At 45.3% G+C, this 22,414-nt stretch overlaps 5 protein-coding genes and 8 non-coding genes across 15 annotated transcripts; 11 read left to right on the top strand and 2 right to left on the bottom strand.

The window, feature by feature from the left end:
- Window positions 1-878: 878 nt before the first annotated feature.
- LOC111067745 lies at window positions 879-9,333 on the top strand. 3 transcript variants are annotated; one of them, XM_022357023.2, is made up of 6 exons: window positions 879-896; window positions 4,578-5,052; window positions 5,114-5,187; window positions 5,255-5,297; window positions 8,149-8,274; window positions 9,006-9,333. In XM_022357023.2, the coding sequence occupies exons 2-6, from the start codon at window positions 4,719-4,721 to the stop codon at window positions 9,116-9,118; spliced, it is 690 nt and encodes a 229-aa protein (XP_022212715.2). In that variant the 5' UTR covers window positions 879-896; window positions 4,578-4,718; the 3' UTR covers window positions 9,119-9,333. The 3 variants fall into 3 exon arrangements, with proteins under 3 accessions (XP_022212715.2, XP_022212713.2, XP_022212714.2); XM_022357021.2 differs by lacking the exon at window positions 879-896 and adding an exon at window positions 3,566-3,684; XM_022357022.2 differs by lacking the exon at window positions 879-896 and adding an exon at window positions 3,566-3,958.
- LOC111067744 lies at window positions 8,968-11,072 on the bottom strand. Its single transcript, XM_022357020.2, has 3 exons — window positions 10,883-11,072; window positions 10,085-10,793; window positions 8,968-10,019 (listed from the first exon to the last, which is right to left on the bottom strand). Exons 2-3 carry the CDS (start codon window positions 10,783-10,785, stop codon window positions 9,572-9,574), a joined length of 1,149 nt encoding a protein of 382 aa, XP_022212712.1. The 5' UTR covers window positions 10,786-10,793; window positions 10,883-11,072; the 3' UTR covers window positions 8,968-9,571.
- A 330-nt stretch (window positions 11,073-11,402) lies between these two features.
- Window positions 11,403-13,767, top strand: LOC111067746. Its single transcript, XM_041592630.1, has 9 exons — window positions 11,403-11,412; window positions 11,657-11,700; window positions 11,881-11,932; window positions 12,115-12,165; window positions 12,355-12,405; window positions 12,595-12,645; window positions 12,835-12,885; window positions 13,309-13,359; window positions 13,546-13,767. Exons 1-9 carry the CDS (start codon window positions 11,403-11,405, stop codon window positions 13,566-13,568), a joined length of 384 nt encoding a protein of 127 aa, XP_041448564.1. The 3' UTR covers window positions 13,569-13,767.
- Window positions 11,732-11,817, top strand: LOC121404059. The gene has a single exon (XR_005967681.1). It is a non-coding gene; the product is annotated as a small nucleolar RNA Me18S-Um1356 (small nucleolar RNA).
- On the top strand, window positions 11,965-12,051 carry LOC121404056. Its single transcript, XR_005967678.1, has one exon. It is a non-coding gene; the product is annotated as a small nucleolar RNA Me18S-Um1356 (small nucleolar RNA).
- Window positions 12,204-12,290, top strand: LOC121404054. Its single transcript, XR_005967676.1, has one exon. It is a non-coding gene; the product is annotated as a small nucleolar RNA Me18S-Um1356 (small nucleolar RNA).
- Window positions 12,444-12,530, top strand: LOC121404053. Its single transcript, XR_005967675.1, has one exon. It is a non-coding gene; the product is annotated as a small nucleolar RNA Me18S-Um1356 (small nucleolar RNA).
- Window positions 12,684-12,770, top strand: LOC121404060. Its single transcript, XR_005967682.1, has one exon. It is a non-coding gene; the product is annotated as a small nucleolar RNA Me18S-Um1356 (small nucleolar RNA).
- On the top strand, window positions 12,925-13,009 carry LOC121404057. Its single transcript, XR_005967679.1, has one exon. It is a non-coding gene; the product is annotated as a small nucleolar RNA Me18S-Um1356 (small nucleolar RNA).
- On the top strand, window positions 13,159-13,245 carry LOC121404055. The gene has a single exon (XR_005967677.1). It is a non-coding gene; the product is annotated as a small nucleolar RNA Me18S-Um1356 (small nucleolar RNA).
- On the top strand, window positions 13,398-13,484 carry LOC121404058. The gene has a single exon (XR_005967680.1). It is a non-coding gene; the product is annotated as a small nucleolar RNA Me18S-Um1356 (small nucleolar RNA).
- On the bottom strand, window positions 13,629-18,736 carry LOC111067742 (protein artichoke). Its single transcript, XM_022357018.2, has 4 exons — window positions 18,450-18,736; window positions 15,887-18,386; window positions 15,672-15,795; window positions 13,629-15,609 (listed from the first exon to the last, which is right to left on the bottom strand). Exons 1-4 carry the CDS (start codon window positions 18,581-18,583, stop codon window positions 13,709-13,711), a joined length of 4,659 nt encoding a protein of 1,552 aa, XP_022212710.2. The 5' UTR covers window positions 18,584-18,736; the 3' UTR covers window positions 13,629-13,708.
- Window positions 18,737-19,056: 320 nt separating this feature from the next.
- LOC111067743 (lipase 3) lies at window positions 19,057-20,416 on the top strand. The gene is made up of 2 exons (XM_022357019.2): window positions 19,057-19,915; window positions 19,986-20,416. Exons 1-2 carry the CDS (start codon window positions 19,100-19,102, stop codon window positions 20,370-20,372), a joined length of 1,203 nt encoding a protein of 400 aa, XP_022212711.2. The 5' UTR covers window positions 19,057-19,099; the 3' UTR covers window positions 20,373-20,416.
- Window positions 20,417-22,414: the final 1,998 nt, after the last annotated feature.

The following is a 22,414-nucleotide window of genomic DNA, read 5'->3' as shown; positions in this document are numbered from 1 at the left end:
GCTTGATTGTGCCAGATGTGGAGCAGTCCATTAAAATAATATGGATATTGAATAGATTCAGTTTATTCTGACATAACCATGGTAGGAATATCTAAAGATGTTTTACCATACAACCAAAAGTTCTAAACTATCCCTAAATCATATTACTGTCCCTCTGAACTGATATGCCCTCATTTATTTGTCCCCCACCCCATTGACTTTCTTGGCTCCGTGTATTGGTTCCGTTCCTCCTACACCTGTCACAACCTGAGCTGTTCCATTAGTCATAGAATCTTACCCACACCAGTCCCCTGTCCTATCCCAACAAAATACACTACCCCTGCTGCTGCATCTTCTAGACAAGAAGGGGATACACTCTCCACCAGACTTGCCATTAGCTAAACAAACTTTTGTCCTTGGCGAAAGAACGGTGGTTCTCTGCGTTCCCTCCTCGGGTTTGCTCACGGGTTGGTTGTTCGGGTTTGATGTGGGAAGCCTGTTGCATTGCTGGGAGAGCAGATTGGAGATTGCTCTCTCTCCCCCGTTGCTCTGGCACTCTCCCTTTGTTTCGCTGGCTCTCCACGCAGAGAGCCGAAGGACGACAGTATTGCCAGCATGGAAAAGTTTGTCTCTGTCTTAGGGGTTGCTTGTGGAAGGGCTTACGTTCGGGTCTGGTGACGCCTGGGCGGGCAAAGGACACGGCAGACAGGAGAAGGATATGAGTTTCTATTGTTGTTGCCATAGCCGCAAGCTGTCGCCGGTCTACGTCACGCTTTCCATCCTTCCTTCAGTCGCGTTTAATGCGCTTCCAAAACAACAGCCCCAGACACAGGCACCCACCAGGCACAGACACACCGAAAAAGACTACCGGACTCTCGGCTAAAAAACTAAATCACAAATCTGTTTGCACAACTTAAGTGGGTAACAACCAACTACCAAATTATTCATGTGTATTGTTATTATTCTATTAAAAAACGAACGAACGAAAAAAAAGACCCCCCCAAACGTACTTGAACTGTCGCTGGTTTTGTGTATAAATCTAAAAAAATCATTTGTCGCCATCTCTGTTTTTCGCCCCCAACCTAAGCCTCGTTGTTTTTTGTTGCTTCTGTGAAAATTTATGTTAAACTTTTTTTTTGTAAATATTGACAAATTTGTTCGTCTCGCTATGCGATTAAAATCTTTATGCTAAAAAACGATCCAAAAACACAAAATTGTTGGCCCCGAATACTGATAATTTTCGAGAGCGAGCAAAAATCCGCCCAAAGCACGACAACAAACTTTTAAAAATTACAACATAAACTATAGCAAAAAAAAAACAAAGACACACACTGAAAGGAATTTCTAGTTTGTGGAATTAAAAATAGTTTATAGATGATATTTTTGCGATTTTGTTGATTGATTGTTCGGTGTGAAAATTATCATAAATCTGAAATGGAAGTGCCGTTCTGTGAGGCTCGAAAACAGTGCTTCATAAACTGTTACAGTTCTAGGAGAACTGCCAGAACGAGTTTAATGCTTGGCGCGGCGAAAGGACAAAGTGTGTTTTAATGCAGCGTGGAATTCACAGAGCAGAGAGCGCGGTTCACTATCAAAGAGGGAGAGCGAGAAAGTAAGGGTAAAACGAAAAGGGCATTGTATACTGTACGTAAAGTGGAGAGAGCATTCGTTTCATAAGCAGTTATTCTCTCTATAGTAGCTGCTGCACTCTCGCATAGTTTCTCTCTCCTTATCAGTGCAATTCTTTGCCTCCCTTGCACTTTTCTGCAACTGAGAGTGGAGCTGAGCTGCTTTGCTCTCAAAGCAAAGTGTAAAGCAAACACAGTGATCAATCGAACGGGAGTCTAAGGGAGTATGGGTAGAGTAAAGACGATTCCATGTGCGCCTTTGTTTTACTGTTGTTGTAGAACATATTCCTCCACACACGCTAGAGATAGGATCTACTTCTGTCAGTTCCCCATTAAAGCCATCAAAATTGTTTTGATAAATATAAAACATTCTCTAGTACTTTATTTTCCATACATTTCGACCCTACATCGTTTTAGCCTAAAAGCTCTGTCTAAATCCAAATATTTGTATGCAAATTTGCGAATTAAATTCAGTTCGCGTGCCAGAACTCAATCGTCAAGCTTCGACAGGGCAGCCTTCTATTACATGCTTGCCATTTAGACGCGCCTTTGTGCGCTCATGTACTGTGTGCTGTGTGCTGAGAGGGGAAGTCCCTTATTATGACATTACCACGGGGAGCCGTTCCCGGCATGATTCACTTTCACCTTGACATGCTTTTGGCACAGCTCTTCTCTTGTCTCAATGTCCTTTATATTGCGGTAGCAAGGTATTAAGGTCTTTATGCCTGATGCCGTCATATAAATGATATTTCTGACGCTATTTACATGTCGACTTATAGTTTTAAGTATTGTGGTAGCTGAAACCACATCAACCAGAAGGAAACTACAATAACCGCCCCCACATATCTGATGGCAGAGCTACATTTAATAGTCTTGGGTAATTCTAGAAAGTAAAGTCCATAAAATTTCGCTTTCAAAACATGAAAATAGACGGGTTGTCCAGATTTACGATGCGGGGAGGGGAGTGCTAGAGACGGTGGGACGGACTATCCATAGCAGGTTGCAGTCCTACTAAATAAACAAAAGATTGCTTCGAAAACTTCTTCGCCACGTCGTTTATGTGAATTTCTATTTTATTTTTAAAACACACACAAAATTATGAAGACCCGAAAAGATTACAAACATATACGTATGCCTAGGTATATACATATGTATGTATGTATGTAGATGCAGGTTCTATATCTATTTAAAGGGATCACTTTTGGGGCATTTAGGTAGGCATAAATTATACAAATATTTCCATGCTTGTCAGATATTGTTTGTTCGGTATGCCAAGGTATGCTGTCCATTTGTTTGTGGTCTTTCTCGGGGGGATATGGTTCTGTTCTGCTTCATCTTTAACAAATTACTGCAGCTTATTAAGTGCCATATTATTAATGGAGCATGCATGATTCACAGATTACTTTTGATTGAATGTCTGTTGATAGCTGGCGCTAATCATTGGGTGGGAGGGAAGTGTAAATTGAGCGAATAATTTGTTTATAAACTGGAGGATGTTGGATGATCTCATAAACAATCATCCACTACTTTTCGTTACATAATTATGGAGTAGAGTAAGTGTTTTAGAACCATAATATGCACCTTTATGAAGTGTCTATGAAGGGCTATGAAAAATTCTGTAAATGTGTATGTGATATCATGAAGGGCTCCACAAGTTTTCGACCCCGTTTTTACAATATATTTTTATCTGGACAGGAATTTAGATAAGTGAGACTGACTATATGTTGACAATAAAAATATTTGCACTGTTCTTATATCAACATCTCATATCATCGCCATTTTGCAAAGCTGTTCCCACTTCGTATTATTCTCTTCAACCAATACCATCGATAAGGAATCTCTTGACTTGACTTCATTAAAGTATGTACCTTTAAATGCAACCAGCCGTCGGCATTTTCTCTTCATTCATGCGACGTCCGAATCGACGTCCGACCAGGCGAACCACGTCTACGTCCGCCTCTGCCAGTGGCCCGAGTGGTGGCGACGGCGACTGCGACTCGTAACGTTCAGAACGAATTTGCATAGGCTGAGAATCGGACGTGTGGCCCGTCGATCTTGATGCGAATACACCGCAGCGGTACGACAAATACTCATATGTATTATATTTTGTTCAGTTCGGTTCATTCCCGCCTCCTGTCGGCTGTGTGTGAAATCTGTAACTTTAATTTATGAGATGTGGAACCGTTGGATGGCTGCAGATAAATTATTCCCAAGAATACCAGGCATTTTTTAGTAAAGAGAATACAAATATCATCCAAATTTTAAAGTCATTTATCAGATGAAAGAAGGCAGGGGAAAATGCTGTGCAATAATTTGAAGTGGATATGTGGAAATACAACCAACAGAAATCTGTAAGATATGTGTGAAATGGCAACTAATGATAATAAATAAGGAAAAGTGTACTTACAAAATCCTATATCCTATCCTATTCTATCCAATAGATGTCGAGAAGTAGTGGCATAACAGAGATATAAAAAATATACGAGTAAATAAAATGATCATAAATAAAATGAGATTAAACAATAATAAAGTGAAGTTTTAAGTGCAGTTTTTGTCAAAGGGTCCAGAAATATTAAAAAATTAAAATATCCATGGCTAAACCCTTAAATAAAATAATAATCCTTGAAAATTATACAAATCTAATGGATTTGAATACAGAACATTGTCTCTTACCTTCAAATGGGTATATCTCTGCTCAAAAAAATCCTCTGTCGTACCCAATTACTCCAGCCAAAAGGAAATGAAATCTATAAAACAAAATAAAATAAAATAAATGCCAACAAACCAATCAGCTGTAAAGTGCATAAGACAAGACAAAAAGTTGCTCGTGTGGAAAACTAACGCGTACCGAAAACTGAACCATATACAATATATGTAACTCGAATCTATATTCAGATCACGACCGCATTTCTAACCCAAGTATTTGTTCTCCCCCGTGCATCCTCTCATGCCCAATCATGCGACTTATAGATCGTCTCCGATTGCTGCGCTGCGACTGCCACCACAACGACGCATCGACTAAGCCAAAATAAAACGCCAGTAAAATCCAACTAATTAATGTGATAATTGTGCAAAATAAGGCGAGCAAAAAGCAACATTAGTCACGTCACGATGTGGAACCAAGTGGAATGCAATGGATCTGCTGGGGAGAACTGCCTGTGCCACAGATTGCGGGGCGCGACTGAGAGATCTCACCATAGCGGAACAACAGCCCCGAGGGTCAGCCTGCCTTATCAGTCGAGCTCCACATTCCTGCTGCTATTGCTGCTGGCCATACTCTCCCTGAGCTGCACGCTGGCGGCGCCACAAACCTCCTGCATCATGTGCGACAAGGAGGATCTGCGGCCCCGCGTGCCGCCATACAGCGACAGCTACGAGGAGTTCACATTCGACCATCAGGTGTCCCAGCACGATGCCATGGAGGCGCTGCGAAAGTTCAATGAGAGTAAGCAGACCTCTCAGATCGGTTCAATATCAGCTCTGATCCGTCTGCTTTTAATTTCCAGCACATGGTCTCAGGAATGCCTGCAATACGGTCAAGTGTGATTCAAATGTCTTAAAATATTGCCTGGGAAATCAGGTAATTGTCCATACATTCCGAGTTAACGGAAGGAATGCTTCAATATAAACATTTGGCTTTCTTTCAGTTTATCAACGATCATTGTTGGTGCGAGCTGCAGCACAGAGAAGGTTAGTACGAGTATCAGTGCGAGTATTTACCCAAGAATGATATTTATGACTTGCCACAAGAGTCTCGGCACATGGCGCCCATGCAACAATAAACAAACTCTGCCACACAGTCTCTCACAGTGAACACCGTCGAGTGCCACTAACCCACTTGCAGCGGTGGAGGCAGAGGCAGAGGCAGACCCAGAGGCTGAGGCTAAGTCTGAGGCAGTAATCCAAAGAGCTTCATTAGCTCATTTTGTCCGAGTTTGGGGGTGGTGGCCCTTAACTAGCGGCCATCACGCAAGCCGCCGTTCAGATGACGCAACAGTTGGGTGGTGAGGAGCGAGGGAGGGGCGACCTAACCAAGCCACAAAACTGTCCCATGGTCTGGGATTTACTTGGGAGGAGAATGTGTTAATTGGAGTCAGAATAAGGTTGTTCTCTTCGCCTCTTAGCACGTGATGCGGTGCGGTGCGGAAGTTGTTAAGTCTGGTCCACTGATTTAACCGCAACCTAAAGCCGCTGCACGCTTCATTGCACTGCTTTGCATTAAGTACCTGAGTCAAGACAGTGAAGACTCAATAGAAGCTATTATAACTAGAACTAGGAATGAATTCAATGAATTCAATTCAGTTGGAAATTATTTTTAGGAAACAATATTGAATTTTTATAATATTCTTTAGGTTTTTAATTTGTTCCACACTAGCTGTGGGAATATACATATTTTTTTATATATTTTAGATGCATCACTTATAGCTGGTAGCCCCTGTAACCGGATTCTTTCGGCATTCCAAATGTCCAAGCGTCAGTTTATAATTCACTCTCTATAGTATTATTTGTTACTTTTCGATTTTTCCTCTTGTCTTGATGTGCATTCTGCCCGGAATGGTGGGGGAGACTTTTGTGGGTTCGGCGCTTAGATTGTCTACAGTTGAATGATTTTCTTCAAGGCGTGCACAGTTTTCCATTCCGCTGTATGTAGTTTTACTCTTCAAATGCACTCGCCTTTAAATTGTTTTGTGTTGTGTGCGCCTCACTCATTAAATTCAATTTTGTTCATTTTTCTTTATGTGCTTTGGGCTTATTAAGCATTTGAGTTGTTGGGCTGATAACTGGGCGAAGGTTTTCCAAACAGGGACAGCGACAATGAATGCATTTATTTTTGCACTAATACTACATTAATTGTATAATCAGGTATTCACTTATCAAATATTTATAAAACTTTGAGTTCTTAGAACCGCTATCAGCGGACAGTTGGACAAACGTGTAATTGGGGTTGTTACGCTCTTATTGGGTTTAAGGTATCATCCTAAAGCCCCAGTCACTTCCTCTGTTGTTTGCATCGGGGCCTCAGTTTATGAGTGTTCCCGAGTGCTGGCACTGACCTGTCTGAACTGAACCGATTCGGGCCTTATCTTTCGCTCTCAACAAGCTTATCGAGTGAAAAATCTCAGCCCTAACAAACACATTGACTGTTTCCAATGTACCTCAAAAATATATATTGCCACTTATTATATGTCTGTTTATGCAGCATTTTTTAACGGCTGAGCTGACGACTTTCCTTTAGTATTCCATAGGCAATTCCTCTTCCCATCGATGATGGGGAACGTGCCTGAAATTTCAATCAGAAAACACCTGCCCAGCGTTGGATGAATGAAATGCCTCTGGGTGGGTGGCTACGGACACAGACTAGACCCCCTCTGTCTCGATGACCATTGTTAGGTGCCGCTTATAGCACTCACAATTTGAATATTTCCATAATTTTACGCAATTAAATTGGACAGCTTTTTTTCTCCGCCTTGTTTTGTACGGGTATTTCAGGCACGCAAACACTTCCCCAATTATTGACATTGTCAATATTAATATAATTTTCGAATGTTGACGGATGAAATGTGATTCAAATTACTAAAAATCCAGTTTAAGGCATTAAATTATCACATAAATCAGTCTAATGTGAGAATAATGCCTTGTTTCAGTGCCGTCCAGAGTAATCAATCATTTCCAAATAGGTTTTTCCTACTCCAAACGATCTGTCGATTCGTATTTTAACCGCGATCGTCCTCGGCCCGTCAGCTGTCGCCAAAGATTAACAACAATTGCGAGCGCAATCACAAAATTGACACAACATATTACACTCCAGTCCGCCCCAATGTCTATTTGCATTAACTAATAATTATTTAATTGGATAAATATTTGCGACACGAACCAACAATATTCCGTATATATTCTCTATATGGGATGGATCGGGTCTGGGATGTTCTAATAAATGTAGACATGGAACTTCATAAAATTCAACACGTTGAGTTCCCATAAACAAATACGCCGCTCTAGTATAAACAGGCCAGCAGAACAACAGTGTTACGATCCGATCGAGAAACAATATGTTTCATATTTAGTCACTCGCCCTCGCATCCCTCCGTTTATATTTTGTTGAAAAATTGTGTGTGTTGATTTTTGTGCTGATTTTTGTGCCTCTCCATAAACATATTCTATTTTATTGGTTTCCGTTTCTACTCAAAGTGAAAAAGTTTCATAAATTTAATATCTAAATTAAGTGGTTTCCATTATAAATAGGTAAATACATTATTCCAAAATGGGAACAGCCATGAACAGAGCTGGAAAAACGAATATTTTTCCAAGCAGATTCCACTAAATAAATATACAATATTTAATATACATGATATACGCTTTTATGATTGGCATAGACAGCTGAGTACATACTCGTAAAGACCTAGGAATTATTCTTTTGGTTGTAGTATCGAATTTTGAAGGGTCGAAAATCTTACGAAAATGAGGTCAATCCTATGTGGAAGAGTGTTTTTTCCAATTACATATACATATTAAATCAAACTATTTGTTTTGTTTTTTACAGAGGGTCTGCCCTTTGTGCCTCACATATGCTATGCCGATGAAAAGGTTCATAGACCGTCCATTGGTTCCTGTTTCCTCTTCGACGAAGTCAAAGAATGCTGCTGTGCACCTGCCTGGGCCAAGAAGTGTAAGTACCAGCTATACTATGTAGATAAAGATTCGCTTGAATTCGAATGAGGCATCCATGGAGGTGCTGCCATCGTGTGTGGAATTACAATATCCAAAGCTGGATGCTAAATTTTATGCCACTCACACATGGACAGGGATTAACAAAGCAATGCTAACTTAATAATGTAAATATACTTTTTCAATGATTCGATTTCCACACGGCGCCTTCGATAAACAAACAAATACCAACAAAAATATCAGCAACAATAGTCAGCAAGATCAGCCAAGCCAATATTCCCTGCCCCTGCCCCTGCCACTGCGCACCCATTAGGTCCAAAATGGAATCATGCTAATTATATTTAGTTTAGAATGCTAATTGATATCGCTCACACAGTATTTGCTGCTGGGCCTCAGGAATCAGAGAGAGAGCGAGAGAGTTTTAAATCATAAAATATAGCTACGAATGAGGAGATTTGCCTTTACGAATTGGCAACTATAAATTTAAAAGGTTAATTAGCCTTGGCTGCAGTATATTGTTGCTGAGTAGTTTATAATACCAAAGAACTTGTTGAGCTTTTGAGCAGCTCCAGATTTCCCATAGAAAATAAACATAACACTTTCCGTAAATGGAGAGCTTCCTCGTAAATAGTATTGAAATTAGCAGATGGCCATTATACGTTTTCTCTACCATATCGAAACCACATTTCTGACATAACTTATAATATATGTATATATTTCCATTATTTCCAGGGCGACACATTTCGGGGAGTTCACGCAGCCAAAACACACCGAAAATACTAATAACTTTGCTGTTTGTATTCCGTTTACTCCACTGGATAAGCCGGAGAGGGCTAACTTGTTAAAGCTGGGAGGAGAGACATCGTTAGGGGATGGATGGATGGCGTGTGTACAATTTGTAAAAGATAGTCATAGTGATGTAGGATCTAGATGTAACACCATATTCGAATAAGTGTACTTAGTTCAAACAATGTCCAATGGAAATCAAACCTACTTGCTAAGCATACATATATTTAAGCGTTAATAAATACATTTTTATAGAGCTAACCGGCTGTAGTTAGCAATGTTTTGTGTGGAGCTTAGATGACTAAATAATGAAGCTGTAACTGCTAAACGCATAATTTAAAAAGGAAAACATGTCGACGAACAAAAATTACAAAAATAGTCTTTAGCACATGCCAGGCCTTCCCATTCGTCACTATCGCCAGCTATCATTCGCTTACGGGCTAAAATTAAGCTTAACTACTAAAAACGGTCCACTAAACCTCGAGTTCAGCAAGTCTATAGTCTCCTGGGTTCTATATGCTAGTACGACTGCTAAGCGTACGCTGCAAGGCATTCACACAGGACAGCACATCCTCGTAGTCCTTGGACCATTCGCGCAGATTGCGCTCCAGACTCTCCAGTCGTGTCTGGCCGAGGCGCATTCCGCCATGCTTGATGGCCGCATAACAGGAGCAGGCCAGCAATTTGAAGCATTGCCGACGCACGGCATTGTGTGCGTGGCTCTCCCAGTTGGGCGTAGTGGCCACACACTGCCAGGCCATGCTGACATAGTCGACCAGGGCGTCCCAGTGGGTGGCGTCGTGCAGGCGCTTTGCCTGCACTTGCAGCACTCGCTTAAATTCGTTGAGATGCATCGATGCCTTGGAATAGGCAGCCGCATCTGTTTTCTTGCACAGGCGAGAGGTGGGCAAAGATTTAAATATCAGCCGCTTGGCATATTGCAGCTCCTGCTCCAACGCACTGAAATGCAATCAGAGAAATAAGCAAAACAAAAACTAGAAATGAAACCGTGTCTAACGACCCACCTAATGTCTGGCGTGGGCAGCTGCCGTCGGAGTCGTTCCTCATCGCCAGCATTGTTTACATTGTTCACAATCAGCTCGATAAGTTGCTGCTGAGACAGACCCTGCAGCAGGGACGGTAATGCCACCTCGGTGTTTGTCTGGCCCACTGGGCGGTCATCCATCTTCAGCTTCTTCACGATGGGTGTGCCGGGCCAGAGCTGCTTGGTGAGATCGGATTTGATTTTAATCGGAGAGTTTGTCTCCATGGGCGTTGGCTCGGGTGGAGTACTGCCCATGGTCAGGCGCTTCCTTGGCGAGCTGCGCAAGATCATGCCGCTGGTCAACTGAAGGTTCTTTGTGGGCGTACGCTGGAATGGACTTCGCATCGAAGAGCCACCCGACCCACTGCCACCGCCATTGGGCTTGTCGGGCGAAAATGTCGTTGTGAAACGTCTTCGACCACGCTGGCGTATCACCAGCTCATCCGGGGAGGGCAGCGGCGAGAAAACAAAGTCCTGACCCTGCACCACATTCGCTTCGTTGTCCACACGCATTCCCAGGCCGCCTCCACCATTGGCATTCGGTGTGTTCACTATGGCCGCCGGGGTCGGTTCGTCTGGAGTGCGTCGATTGGCATTTGTCGGAGTATTCGCCATGCGCAGGGCCTCCAGACGATCGGGTATCTCGGCCAGCGCCATGCGAGTCTGCAGCGGTGTCGTCATTGTGGCTGCTGCGTAGTGTGGAGCGACAAAAAGGCATACACATTAAGATTGTATAAACAATTTCACAACACCCTACACCTGCCAGGAGCCCACATACCGATTGATATTTATTTCGTTGGGCACAGCTGGGTAAGCCTATTGATTGTGAAAATACCGTGTATGCTTTCCAATGGTTTTGTGTTGATTGGGAGTCTATCCTGGCGTCCCTCCTGCGAATGATTCTGTGATTTTTCGCTTATTTTTGTTTAAATTGCGCCAATTTGCACAAGGTGGCAGCACACTATAGCGGCGGGATAAAATCGATACATTTCTTTATACCGATAACTGCGTTTCATTATTTCATATATATATATATCGATATATGGATATATATCGATAAGTTTATATATCAAATATTTTGCACCCCTAATCTTTTCTTCTGGTAAATGGCGCGAAAAAGTTGTAAAAAATGTAAAATATGGAATTTATTCACAGCACATTGCTGAAAAATTCATTAAAACATGTCGTACATTCTGCAAGTGTTCTTATACACATAATATAATGGAGGAAATACAAAGAAATCTTTGGATTTTCGTTGCATCAAAAGCAGCACTGAACACGTGGTGCGCCGTGTGCACATGAAGACACGTTGGATCGCTGCTAGACATATCTTGAGGTAATTTAGAATATTCTTAATGAATTCCCCATTATATAGCAACTAAAATGATGACATCTACATACCTACATGCATCACCAATTTAGTTTATTAATTTGATCTTGTTTTATGTTTATAGGCTGTATTGCCGGCCACTATGGATCTTGCTCGATTTAACTTTATACACGTTTACGTGAGCGGCAGCGCAGCAGCCGAACACTTTTCTATGCACCTAAGATAAGGGCTTGCGGCGTGCTGTGCTGACCACTGGTGGTCTTAAGGTAAACACGATTTTCAATTAATTTGAGCCATATTCCCATAATGATGACAACTTCATACCAAACTCAGAGCAATTATGTTGAAATCCTATTTAACATGCATCACCATCTGATATAATCATCTATTATATAAGCTATATTTTGTACTTTCCTTTATTAATTTGCCATTTTTTATATTAACAGCCAGTGGTGACCGATGCCCGCGTCCGACCAGTATGGATTCATACTTCTAATGGTAATACCCCATTTTCCATTATTTAAAGCTCCACTTCCATAATGATGACATCTTCATACCAAACTCAGAGCAATTATGTTGAAATCCTATTAACATGCATCACCATCTGATCATAAATATAAAACATTAATTTCTTATTGAAGTGTACGATGATTTTAACATTTTCTTTTTATATTTTACAGACATTGTAAGCGCTGGTCCTGAAGTAATTGCATCGAACCATCCGTCTGAAGGTAAAAAATCATTGCCGATTATTTCGAACAAGTATTAGTATTCCCATAATGATGACAACTTCATACCAAACTCAGAGCAAATATGTTGAAATCCTATTAACATGCATCACCATCTGATCACATAATTAGCACATTAATTTCTTATTGAAGTGTACGATGATTTTAACATTTTCTTTTTATATTTTACAGACATTGTAAGCGCTGGTCCTGAAGTAATTGGATCGAACCATCCGTCTGAAGGTAAAAAATCATTCCCGATTATTTCGAACAAGTATTAGTATTCCCATAATGATGACAACTTCATACCAAACTCAGAGCAATTATGTTGAAATCCTATTAACATGCATCACCATCTGATCACATAATTAGCACATTAATTTCTTATTGAAGTGTACGATGATTTTAACATTTTCTTTTTATATTTTACAGACATTGTAAGCGCTGGTCCTGAAGTAATTGGATCGAACCATCCGTCTGAAGGTAAAAAATCATTCCCGATTATTTCGAACAAGTATTAGTATTCCCATAATGATGACAACTTCATACCAAACTCAGAGCAAATATGTTGAAATCCTATTAACATGCATCACCATCTGATCACATAATTAGCACATTAATTTCTTATTGAAGTGTACGATGATTTTAACATTTTCTTTTTATATTTTACAGACATTGTAAGCGCTGGTCCTGAAGTAATTGGATCGAACCATCCGTCTGAAGGTAAAAAATCATTCCCGATTATTTCGAACAAGTATTAGTATTCCCATAATGATGACAACTTCATACCAAACTCAGAGCAATTATGTTGAAATCCTATTAACATGCATCACCATCTGATATAATCATCTATTATATAAGCTATATTTTGTACTTTCCTTTATTAATTTGCCATTTTTTACATTAACAGCCAGTGGTGACCGATGCCCGCGTCCGACCAGTATGGATTCATACTTCTAATGGTAATCCCCTCCCCATTTTCATTTTTAAAGCTCCACTTCCATAATGATGACATCTTCATACCAAACTCAGAGCAATTATGTTGAAATCCTATTAACATGCATCACCATCTGATCATAAATATAAAACATTAATTTCTTATTGAAGTGTACGATGATTTTAACATTTTCTTTTTATATTTTACAGACATTGTAAGCGCTGGTCCTGAAGTAATTGGATCGAACCATCCGTCTGAAGGTAAAAAATCATTCCCGATTATTTCGAACAAGTATTAGTATTCCCATAATGATGACAACTTCATACCAAACTCAGAGCAATTATGTTGAAATCCTATTAACATGCATCACCATCTGATCACATAGATTATAATCTACAGTCCTTTATTTATAATTTGGTATTAATTTCCTGTTTTATATTTTTCAGGCAATCTAAAGCGGTGCACGTAGAGCAACAATTGGACGTCTTCCGTTGATAGACGGGGGAATAAATATGTAAAATAAAGTTTTTATTTAAATATACATAATAAATCAATATTTTAATTGTCTATATCAAAGATCTTAACAAACTGTTTAACACGCTCGCTCTCTTAGAGCCTCCACAACAATAAAAAGCTGAGCAAGATGATCCCCTTCTTGTTGAATCGATTCCAGCTGCCCGTACTTTCCGAATCGGGGGGAATGCCGCCGTAGAACACCTCCTTGTGGGCTGCTTTTCTCACTGCAGCGCCACCATTGAAGTCGCGCTTCTTCTTAAAGCTCTCGTAGTACCAGTCCATGCCATCCTTGCGATCCTGCCGATCCACTTGCAGCAGCTCCAGCTCTGTGCGCTTCTGGGCCGTTAGCTGATGCTCGCTGGCCAGGCCCTCGTTGTCCCCACTGGGCGTGGTGCGCTGGTATTCCTCCGCTGTGGGCTGAGCCCCTTGTGGCTGGTGCGGAGTATAGACCTTCGTGATGGTGGATCGCCCTCCGCTCCGCAATGGAGGTGGCGGCGCGGGCGGTGGCACTGTGCTTGTCGATCGCACTGGCGTGGCCTGGTAGTCACTGAGGCTCTGTGGTGTTGTCGTCGTCACCCAGGAGTGGCTCTTGATCTGAGCCACATGCTCCTCGGCTGGGGGAATCAGCAGAATCGTCTCTGCCGTCGTTGTCTGCACCAGTGGAGGAGGGCGTAGCAAGGTCACAGACTGCGCCTCCAAATCATCGTCATCGTAGTGGGAGTCCAGTTGCTCCTGCTCCTGCTCGCTGCTCGAGGAGGAATCGTTAACAATGGGGGGCTCAGTGGTGCTGGTGGTGCTGGTAGTCCTAGCAGTGGTTGTTGTGGGCCTCGTTGTGGTTGTTGGTCGCGCGGTGGTCGCTGCTCTTGTGCTCTGGATGAGCGGAACTATGGTGGTCACATCGGGCGTCATCTCGGTGACATCATACGTGGCCGATTCGACACTCTCCACACCATTGGGAGTGGGTCTCGGGCGGGGATACACGGAAATGGGCGAAAAGTTACGCTCGGCCTTGGCCTGAACCGGCTCCGGATGCTTTCCTGTGACGTTGACAGACTCCACAAGACCGCGTCGCTGCTGCGGATCATGGACGGGCATGAAGCCACCCACATGGGGCGGCACAATGGGTCGAAAGCCTCCGCGTTCGATGCTCGACGGTTCCCGGAAGGTTGTGCGGAAAACTCCGGCTGTTGTGGCCGCCCCACCGCTCTCATTACTCAGTGCCTCCTCGGCCGAGTTGGTGGTGGTGTCCACTTCCATGTAGCGATTTCTGGCCACATTCTGCTGCTGCTGCTGCTCCTTCAGATACTTCTCGAACTCCGCACTGTTGGGCTGGTACATTCGCGTCTTGCCCCGCCCGCTGGGCAGGTTGATGCTGGCCATCCGATGCGTGGCCGGCATCTCGGCCTCGTTCCCATCCGTTCGCTGCCTGCGACCGCGATCTCCAAAGCCAAAGAAGCGTCCCAGACTCACACTGGGAATCGGATAGCCAAAGAAGGTGAAGGGGGAACCGCCAGCTCCCGCCTGTGGACGCCTGTTGAAGTATTTGGTGTGGAGCAGTGTGTTGTTCAGGTCAATGTTGCTGTTGAGTGTGGGCACGGGAATGGGCTTCGGGCGCTGCGAGGTGCTCAGCACTGTGTTGGCCGCATCCGGCGTGTCTGTGGAGTCCACATACTGTTCGTAGAAGTACTCGCTCTCCCCCACCATGGGCCGGTCGCCGGGCTGCCTGGTGGCCTCGAACACCTCACACTCGTCGGTGAATTCCTCGGGCAGGTCCCGCTGGAAGACATCGCCGTGCTCGTTGAGCAGCGGCAGGTGATTGGCCTCTGTCCGTTCACTGTTGGTGAACACATCCGCGCCCGCACACAAGCTGCGCTCCATGCGGGCAGCCCTCAGGAGGCGACCATCCTGGCACTTGGGTCCGGGATACGGGAAGTTGGTTTCCTGCAGCCAAACCGAAAGCCACTGCATCTCGCAGTTGCAGTCAATGGGATTGCCTGCGATATAGTACAGCCAAAGATTGATTTGGGTTTCAGTTGCATGTTAGACAGGCTCTTACCGTCCACATCCAAGATGGCTATGTTCCCTCTGAGGTTCCGGAAGGTGCGCTCCTTGATGCTTCTCAGCTGATTGTTTCGCATGGAGAGTACCCGCAGCCTGGGCATCGTCTCAAAGGGAGCACCCTGCAACGGAAAGAGTATCAAAATGGTGTCTATAGTTGGATCTTAATTCGAGCAGAGGGTAGGTACAATGAGGGGAGAAGGGGAATCCCACCTGTATTCGACATATCTGATTGTTATCCATTTTCAGTTCCACCAACCAATTGAGCGCCTTCAGGGGCATTGTCGAGACCAGCTTGACCCCATTGGCGGACAGGTCGAGGACCTCCAGGTTGCGCATGCTCCGCAGACCAATGTTCTCCATATTCCTGAAGTGATTGTTGGACAGATTCAGGAACACCAGGGAGTTGGCATTGTGGAAGCTCTCCGGCGAGATGTAGCGCAGCTTGTTGTACTGGAAGTGGGAGGCCAGCAGGCTGGGTAGCTCCTCGAAGACGTGATCCTTCAGCTCCACCAGCTTGTTGTCTGCGAGGACGAACTCCTGCAGCTCGTCGAGACCCTTGAGGGCGCCTGGCTCGACACTCCTGATCTCGTTGCTGCTCAGATCCAGGTACTGTAGCTTTGGCAGGTTCCGGAAGGTGCCCTGCTGCAGTTCCACGATGAGATTGTTGGACAATCGAATCTCGACCACGTTGCGCCAGCCCCCAATCACATCGGACTGGACACGCGAGATCTGATTGTAGCTCAGGTCAATGTCCCGCAGGCTGTGCAGATTGCCCAGGCCCACCGATATGTCCAGCAGCCCATTGCCGGACAGGTCGAGGTACTCCAGAGATCTCTGCGTATCAAAAGCCGTCGGGGAGATGCTGCGTATGAGGTTGCGGGACAGATCCAGCTGCTCCAGGCGACTGTTGTTCGAGAAGAAGTTGTCGGTGATGGCCTCCAGTTTGTTCGACTGCAGATTCAGATTCCGCAGCTCCGCGAGGGGCAGCAGGGCCCGCTCATCGGCCTCGCCCAGCTGGTTCTCTTGCAGATGGAGCAACTCCAGCCGCTGGATGCCTATGAAGGAGGTGTCCTCCAGCTGGCGCAGCTGGTTCTGGGCCAGACTCAGGACCCGCAGTTGGCCGGCGCCCTCAAAGCCGTGCCTGGGCAGCTGCTCGATGCGGTTCTGGCTGAGATCGAGCATGCGCAGGTTGGGCAGCTGCAGGGCCTTGCTGGCCGCGGCGGGTAGAGATCCGATTTCGTTGCCCTTCAGGGAGATGCGTTCCACAATCCGTGGCAGGCCCGCAATCACCGCTGACAGCTGGTTAAAGCTGGCATCGACCTCGAACAGCCGTTCCAGGTGAAGCAGCGTGGAGGAGTGAATCTTGGTCAGCCCATTGGAGGATATGTTGAGGGTTTCCAGCAGGGGATTGTGCCGAAAACTGTTTGGAGCCAGCTCCCTCAGTCCATTCTCGCTGAGATCGAGCCGCCGCAGCGAAGGCAGTCCCGCCAGCAGCTGGGAATCCACTCGTACAAACTGATTCTGAGCCAGGTCGAGGCCCTTGAGACCGGGCAGGTTCCAGAACGGCAGCGGCAGATCGGACGAGAGACTGTTGTTGCGCATGCGCAGCTCTCTCAGGGCGGGCATGGCCATCAGGGCGTCCCGCTCAATCAGCCTCAGCTGGTTGTTGTTCAGGTGCAGCTGCTCCAAGGTGCCGTGACCCCGCAGCGAGCCATAGGGCAGATCACTCAACAGATTGCCACTCATGTCGAGGTAGCGCAGCGTGGGCAGGGCGTCGAGCAGAGCTCTCAAGGCCTCCACATGGCCAATCTCATTGTTGTAGATGTGGACGGCCTCCACGCCACTGCCACTGGCCTGGAGCAGCGACTCCGGATGTATGCGCCGGATGAGGTTGTTCTGCAGATAGATTGTCTTCAGCTGCGGCGTGCCCAGGAAGGCGCCGTACTGCAGCTCGGTGATGCGGTTGTCGTTCAGATGCATCTCCGACAGATTGGGCAGATCCACAAACGACCCGTCCTCGATGACATTGATGATGTTGTGGTCCAATCGCAGCTTCTTCAGGTGCTCCAAGTCCTTGACAATGCGCCCGACCATGCCCACGTCGCTGATCTGATTGTGGGACAACTTGAGGCTGACCAGATTGGGTAAGCGGGTGAGGGCCCGCAGGTGGATCCAGTTGAGTCCGTTGTGCGAGAGATCCAGGTTCTTCAGGGAGATCAGACCATCGAAAAGACCCGCCTCGAGTCGCGTCAGACCCGAACCGCCAGTGATGTGGATGTGCTGCAGCTTGGGCAGATGCCGGAAGATGTGGGGCGCCAGCTCCTGCAGGGATCCCGTCTGCACACTCAGGTACGTGAGGCTGAGCAGACCCGAGAAGTCCGGCAGATGCTTCAGCTCGTCGCTCTGTATGGTTATGGCCAGCATATTGATCATGCCGTTGAGACTCTCCGCGGGAATGCTGCGCAGCTGCGGCTCCACAATGAAGATCTCCACCAGGCTGTTCTCGAGCTCGTTCAGCCAGCCATTGGACACCCGTTCGATGCTGTTGTAGCGCAGCATCAGGCGCACAATCTGCAGGTTGCCAAAGAAGCGTCCCGGCAGTGCCGGCAGCTGATTGTTCTCCAGCACCAGCTCATCAATTTTACTCTTTATATTCCGCTCCACGGCCTTCAGGCCGTCCATCACTTGGGGCAGGTTGCTGTGCGAGCACCTGATAAAAAAAAGGGGGCGGATCTTGAAGCTGGAGCAGGCCGTTCTTTTGGGTTTCACTCACCATATCTGTATCTCCTTTCCACGCAGCGAACAGCGGCAGGGCAGGATAGCCTGAGAGGGCGGGCAGCTGTCGGCTCTGCTCAGCAACGACCCGGCACAGAGCAACAGGATGATTTGGAGTATCATCGTCATCATACATTAATGGATTAGACCATGGGTGAAGTGGGCTGCTGGAGGCCAATCTGGCGCATAGCTGTGCATGGGAAGGAGAAAGAAATCTGAGATTGTAGCAGATCTATTAAGCTAACTCCCTAAGAACTGCATTCTGGGGATACATTGCATCCATTCCTTACAGTCCCCTCGTTACTATGAACAAAATGGGACAATCTGAAAGGCAAAACCAACGCCAATCGGCAGTGACGGAGTCGTCATTGTATATCAATGGTATTTAGCAGACGAAATTGATTGAATTAAATATAAACTATGTTTTACAATGGCCAAGGGTGCAGCCGAACTGTTGACTGGGGAATCAGACCCCCCCGTTGGTGGCTATATCGGTGGTGGCTGCGAGGTAGCAGGTGCTCGTACGCCATAAATCAGGGAGCAGTAAGGGTGTTCTATCAGCAGATAAGACCACCCGCTCGAACTATATATACGGTGGCTTCACGGTCAGTCGGTCAGCAAACCCCTGAGGTCTCTATTGATATCAGCATGGGTCCCATCGTGTACGCTTTGCTGTTCAGTCTGGCCGCCGCTGGCGTGGTCAGCGCCGGGAAGTCCGAGTTCTGTTTGAGTGAGATCGTGAGGTCGGACGAGCGCATCCGATCCCATGGCTATCCCGGCGAGGCTCACACAGTCATCACCGAGGATGGCTATGAGCTGACCCTCTTCCGCATCCCCTACTCGCCCAAGCTGAACAACCAGAACGAGAAGCGCCCCCCCGTCCTCCTGCAGCACGGCCTGTTCAGCAACTCGGACTGTTTCCTCTGCTCCGGACCGGACAACTCCCTGGCCTACCTGCTGGCCGATGCCGGCTACGATGTCTGGCTGGGCAATGCCCGCGGCAACATCTACTCGAGGGTCAACGGCCAGATCTCGCTCAACAGCTACAAGTTCTGGCACTTCGACTGGCACGAGATCGGCACCATTGACATTGCCGCCATGATCGACTACATCCTCGAAGAGACCGACGCCACCAAGGTGCACTACGCTGGCCACTCCCAGGGCACCACCGTCTATATGGTGCTGCTCTCCGAGCGTCCCGAGTACAACGACAAGATCGCGACGGGCCACCTGCTGGCTCCGTGCGCCTTCTTCGAGCACGGCACCTCGTTCGTCTTCAACGCACTGGGACCCTTGGTGGGCACCCCCGGCGGCATTTGGAACCAGCTGTTGGTGGACACCGAGCTGATACCCCATAACAATCTGGTCAATCGCCTGGTGGACAATGGCTGCCACATCTCCGACGCAATCTGCAACAATGCCTTCATTATGTTCGCCAATGGTGGCTACGAGAATGCCAATGCTGTAAGCCATGCGGAATACGCGTACCATGCCGAAACATTCATTTCTTAACTGTTCCATCGGTTCCTTCCAGAGCTCTATGAAAGTGCTGGTTGAGACGCATCCGGCTGGATCCTCCAGCAACCAGGGCATCCACTACTTGCAGCTGTGGGCATCCCACACGTTCCGTCAGTACGATTGGGGCACGAAGAAGAACAAGGAAATCTACGGCCAGGAGCTGCCCCCCGAATACGATCTGGGCAAGATCACTGCCCAAACACACTCCTATTCGAGCCACAACGACGCCCTCTGCGGACCCGAGGACGTGGACACCCTGGTCTCCAAGTTCCCCCACCTGACAGAGGACCATCGTGTGCCCGTCCAGAGCTTCAACCACTTGGACTTTATCATTGCCAAGAACATGAAGGAGCTGATCAACGATCCGATCATCGAGCGCATCAACAAGTACGAGGGTCGCTAGACATGACCCCAAAATAAATACAATCGCAAATGCATTTTAATATATAATCGTGCTATTATCTGGATGGGTTGGGTCTGTCTCGAGTGCAAGTGCCACTAAAGAGCTTTATTTAAATTTACTGTCGGATTTACTACCTAATCAATCGATTAGATACGGCCTTCAAACAATCCCTCACCTGGCCGAAGGAGGGGCCTTCCCTCGTTAACGTTAACTGTTTGTCTGGCAAGATTTGATTCAATTTGGTTGTTTAAATTAGTTGGAAATCGCTGATCAACTCTCAAGATTCGTTGTGTGGCAACATACCTCATTGACAGCGGATAAGCGGATAAGATACGCCCCACAAACAGTACTTGTGACAAGGAAGTGTTTTTCCCATGGGAATAATCGCAATGTAATTTATTTTCATATTATTTCATATTTAAAATGGCTTAAGTACTTTTTAAAAGTAATTTTCCATCAGCTGGAACACTCATAATCAAAGGATTTGATTTGATTTGTTTATCTACAGGTAACAACGAATGCCAGGTGTTCCAGTCAACAATTTGAATTTGTTTTAATTTAATATTAACGATAAGAATATGATCAACGATAAATATAATTTATTGTAGATCTATAAACTCAAATTTAAATATAGAAATTGCACACCTGCATGAACACTACGACTATTCACAAATGAATTGAACTCCAATTGGACTCTTTTGCACAACATCGTACCATTACTGGTACTTCCTCTTTTCCATACATCCATCCATCTTTAGATGCTCTTCTAACGCCTCATAAAGTTTGTTCAGTTCATTTTGTGGTCAGGTCGTACGACAGGAAGTTGTGCGAGCGAACGCTCTCTTGTGCAATAGACCCCCAAATGACTCGTCTGGTCTGGTCGGGTCTGGTCTTTTCTTGTCTCTATAACGTATAGACATTATATCCATCCATAGTAGAGCTATCTAAAGCCACATCCCCCCCATGCAACTGCGCAACTCCAACCGAAAAAAAAAAGAAACTTTTTTGCGCCAAGAAGCGTAACATGGCTTTTCAACGAAAATTTTGTAATCATTTAACAAAAAAAACAAGCAGTAGCAGAAGGCAGAAGGCAGAGCAGAGTGAAATAAAAGAAGCAGCTGCAAAATACAGCTGGAATACGAGTGAAACGAAAACCGCTGCTAGAGCCCGGATTCAGCGTCAGCTTCTACGCATGCGCAGCGGAGTTTACATCAAACGAACCTTGAAATTATTGTCGTTTTCATCATTGTTTGGGTCTATGTATCTGTATCTGTATCTGCAGCAGTACCTCAGTATCTGTAGCTGTATCTATCTGTATCTGTGTGTAATTTCTTTGGCAGACTTTGCATTGCACGCCTTGGAGTCACACTAAGTACCCGAAGTACCCGCCCGCCCGGCCATCCCAATGGAGATCTCTGGCGACAATTTCACCAGCATTTGCTTGGCTCCAGTCTGCTCTGATTTCTTTTGAGTCGTCTCCCTCTCTATCTCTATCTCTCCCTCTCTGGGACGGGACTATCTCTCCTAATTAAGTAACTGTTTGGTTCTACAAACGGTTCTTTCGTCAAATGAATTTAGATTTAGGTGGTTTAGATAGATAGATGTGTAGGTTCAGGTTTTATGCATGGGTTAAGTTAATGGAACTCACCAATTTGGGTTAGGAAAGTCAAAGAATTAACTTTAAGCAATTTGGAAAAGTAAAAGACAAAAAAGGAAATGCCAGCTCTTAGTACTGATTTATTCCTTAAAAATACATCAACCATTAAAATTAAAAAATGTATGCAATCATTTAAGGTGTTCGCCCTTCTAATCAATAGACAATCCTTCTTTTCCTTCGAAACTTACTCAATTTAAACAGTATCCAATTAAATATTAAATAGCCTTGTTATAAATTTATTATTTTTTAACACAAATATGTGACTCAATGTAAAATTCACTTGAATAATTCACAATTCTGTAAGCACTTGAGTTAACATACTTCTTTCACAAACTTTGTGAAAATTCCAGGGAAATTTTAATAATATCCCTTAGACAATTTTTAA

This window comes from Drosophila obscura, unplaced genomic scaffold (genome assembly GCF_018151105.1).
Source record: "Drosophila obscura isolate BZ-5 IFL unplaced genomic scaffold, ASM1815110v1 contig_181, whole genome shotgun sequence".
Lineage (NCBI taxonomy): Eukaryota > Metazoa > Arthropoda > Insecta > Diptera > Drosophilidae > Drosophila > Drosophila obscura.
The sequence above is the reverse complement of the archived record's forward strand: the minus strand, read 5'-3'. Positions and strand labels throughout refer to the sequence as shown.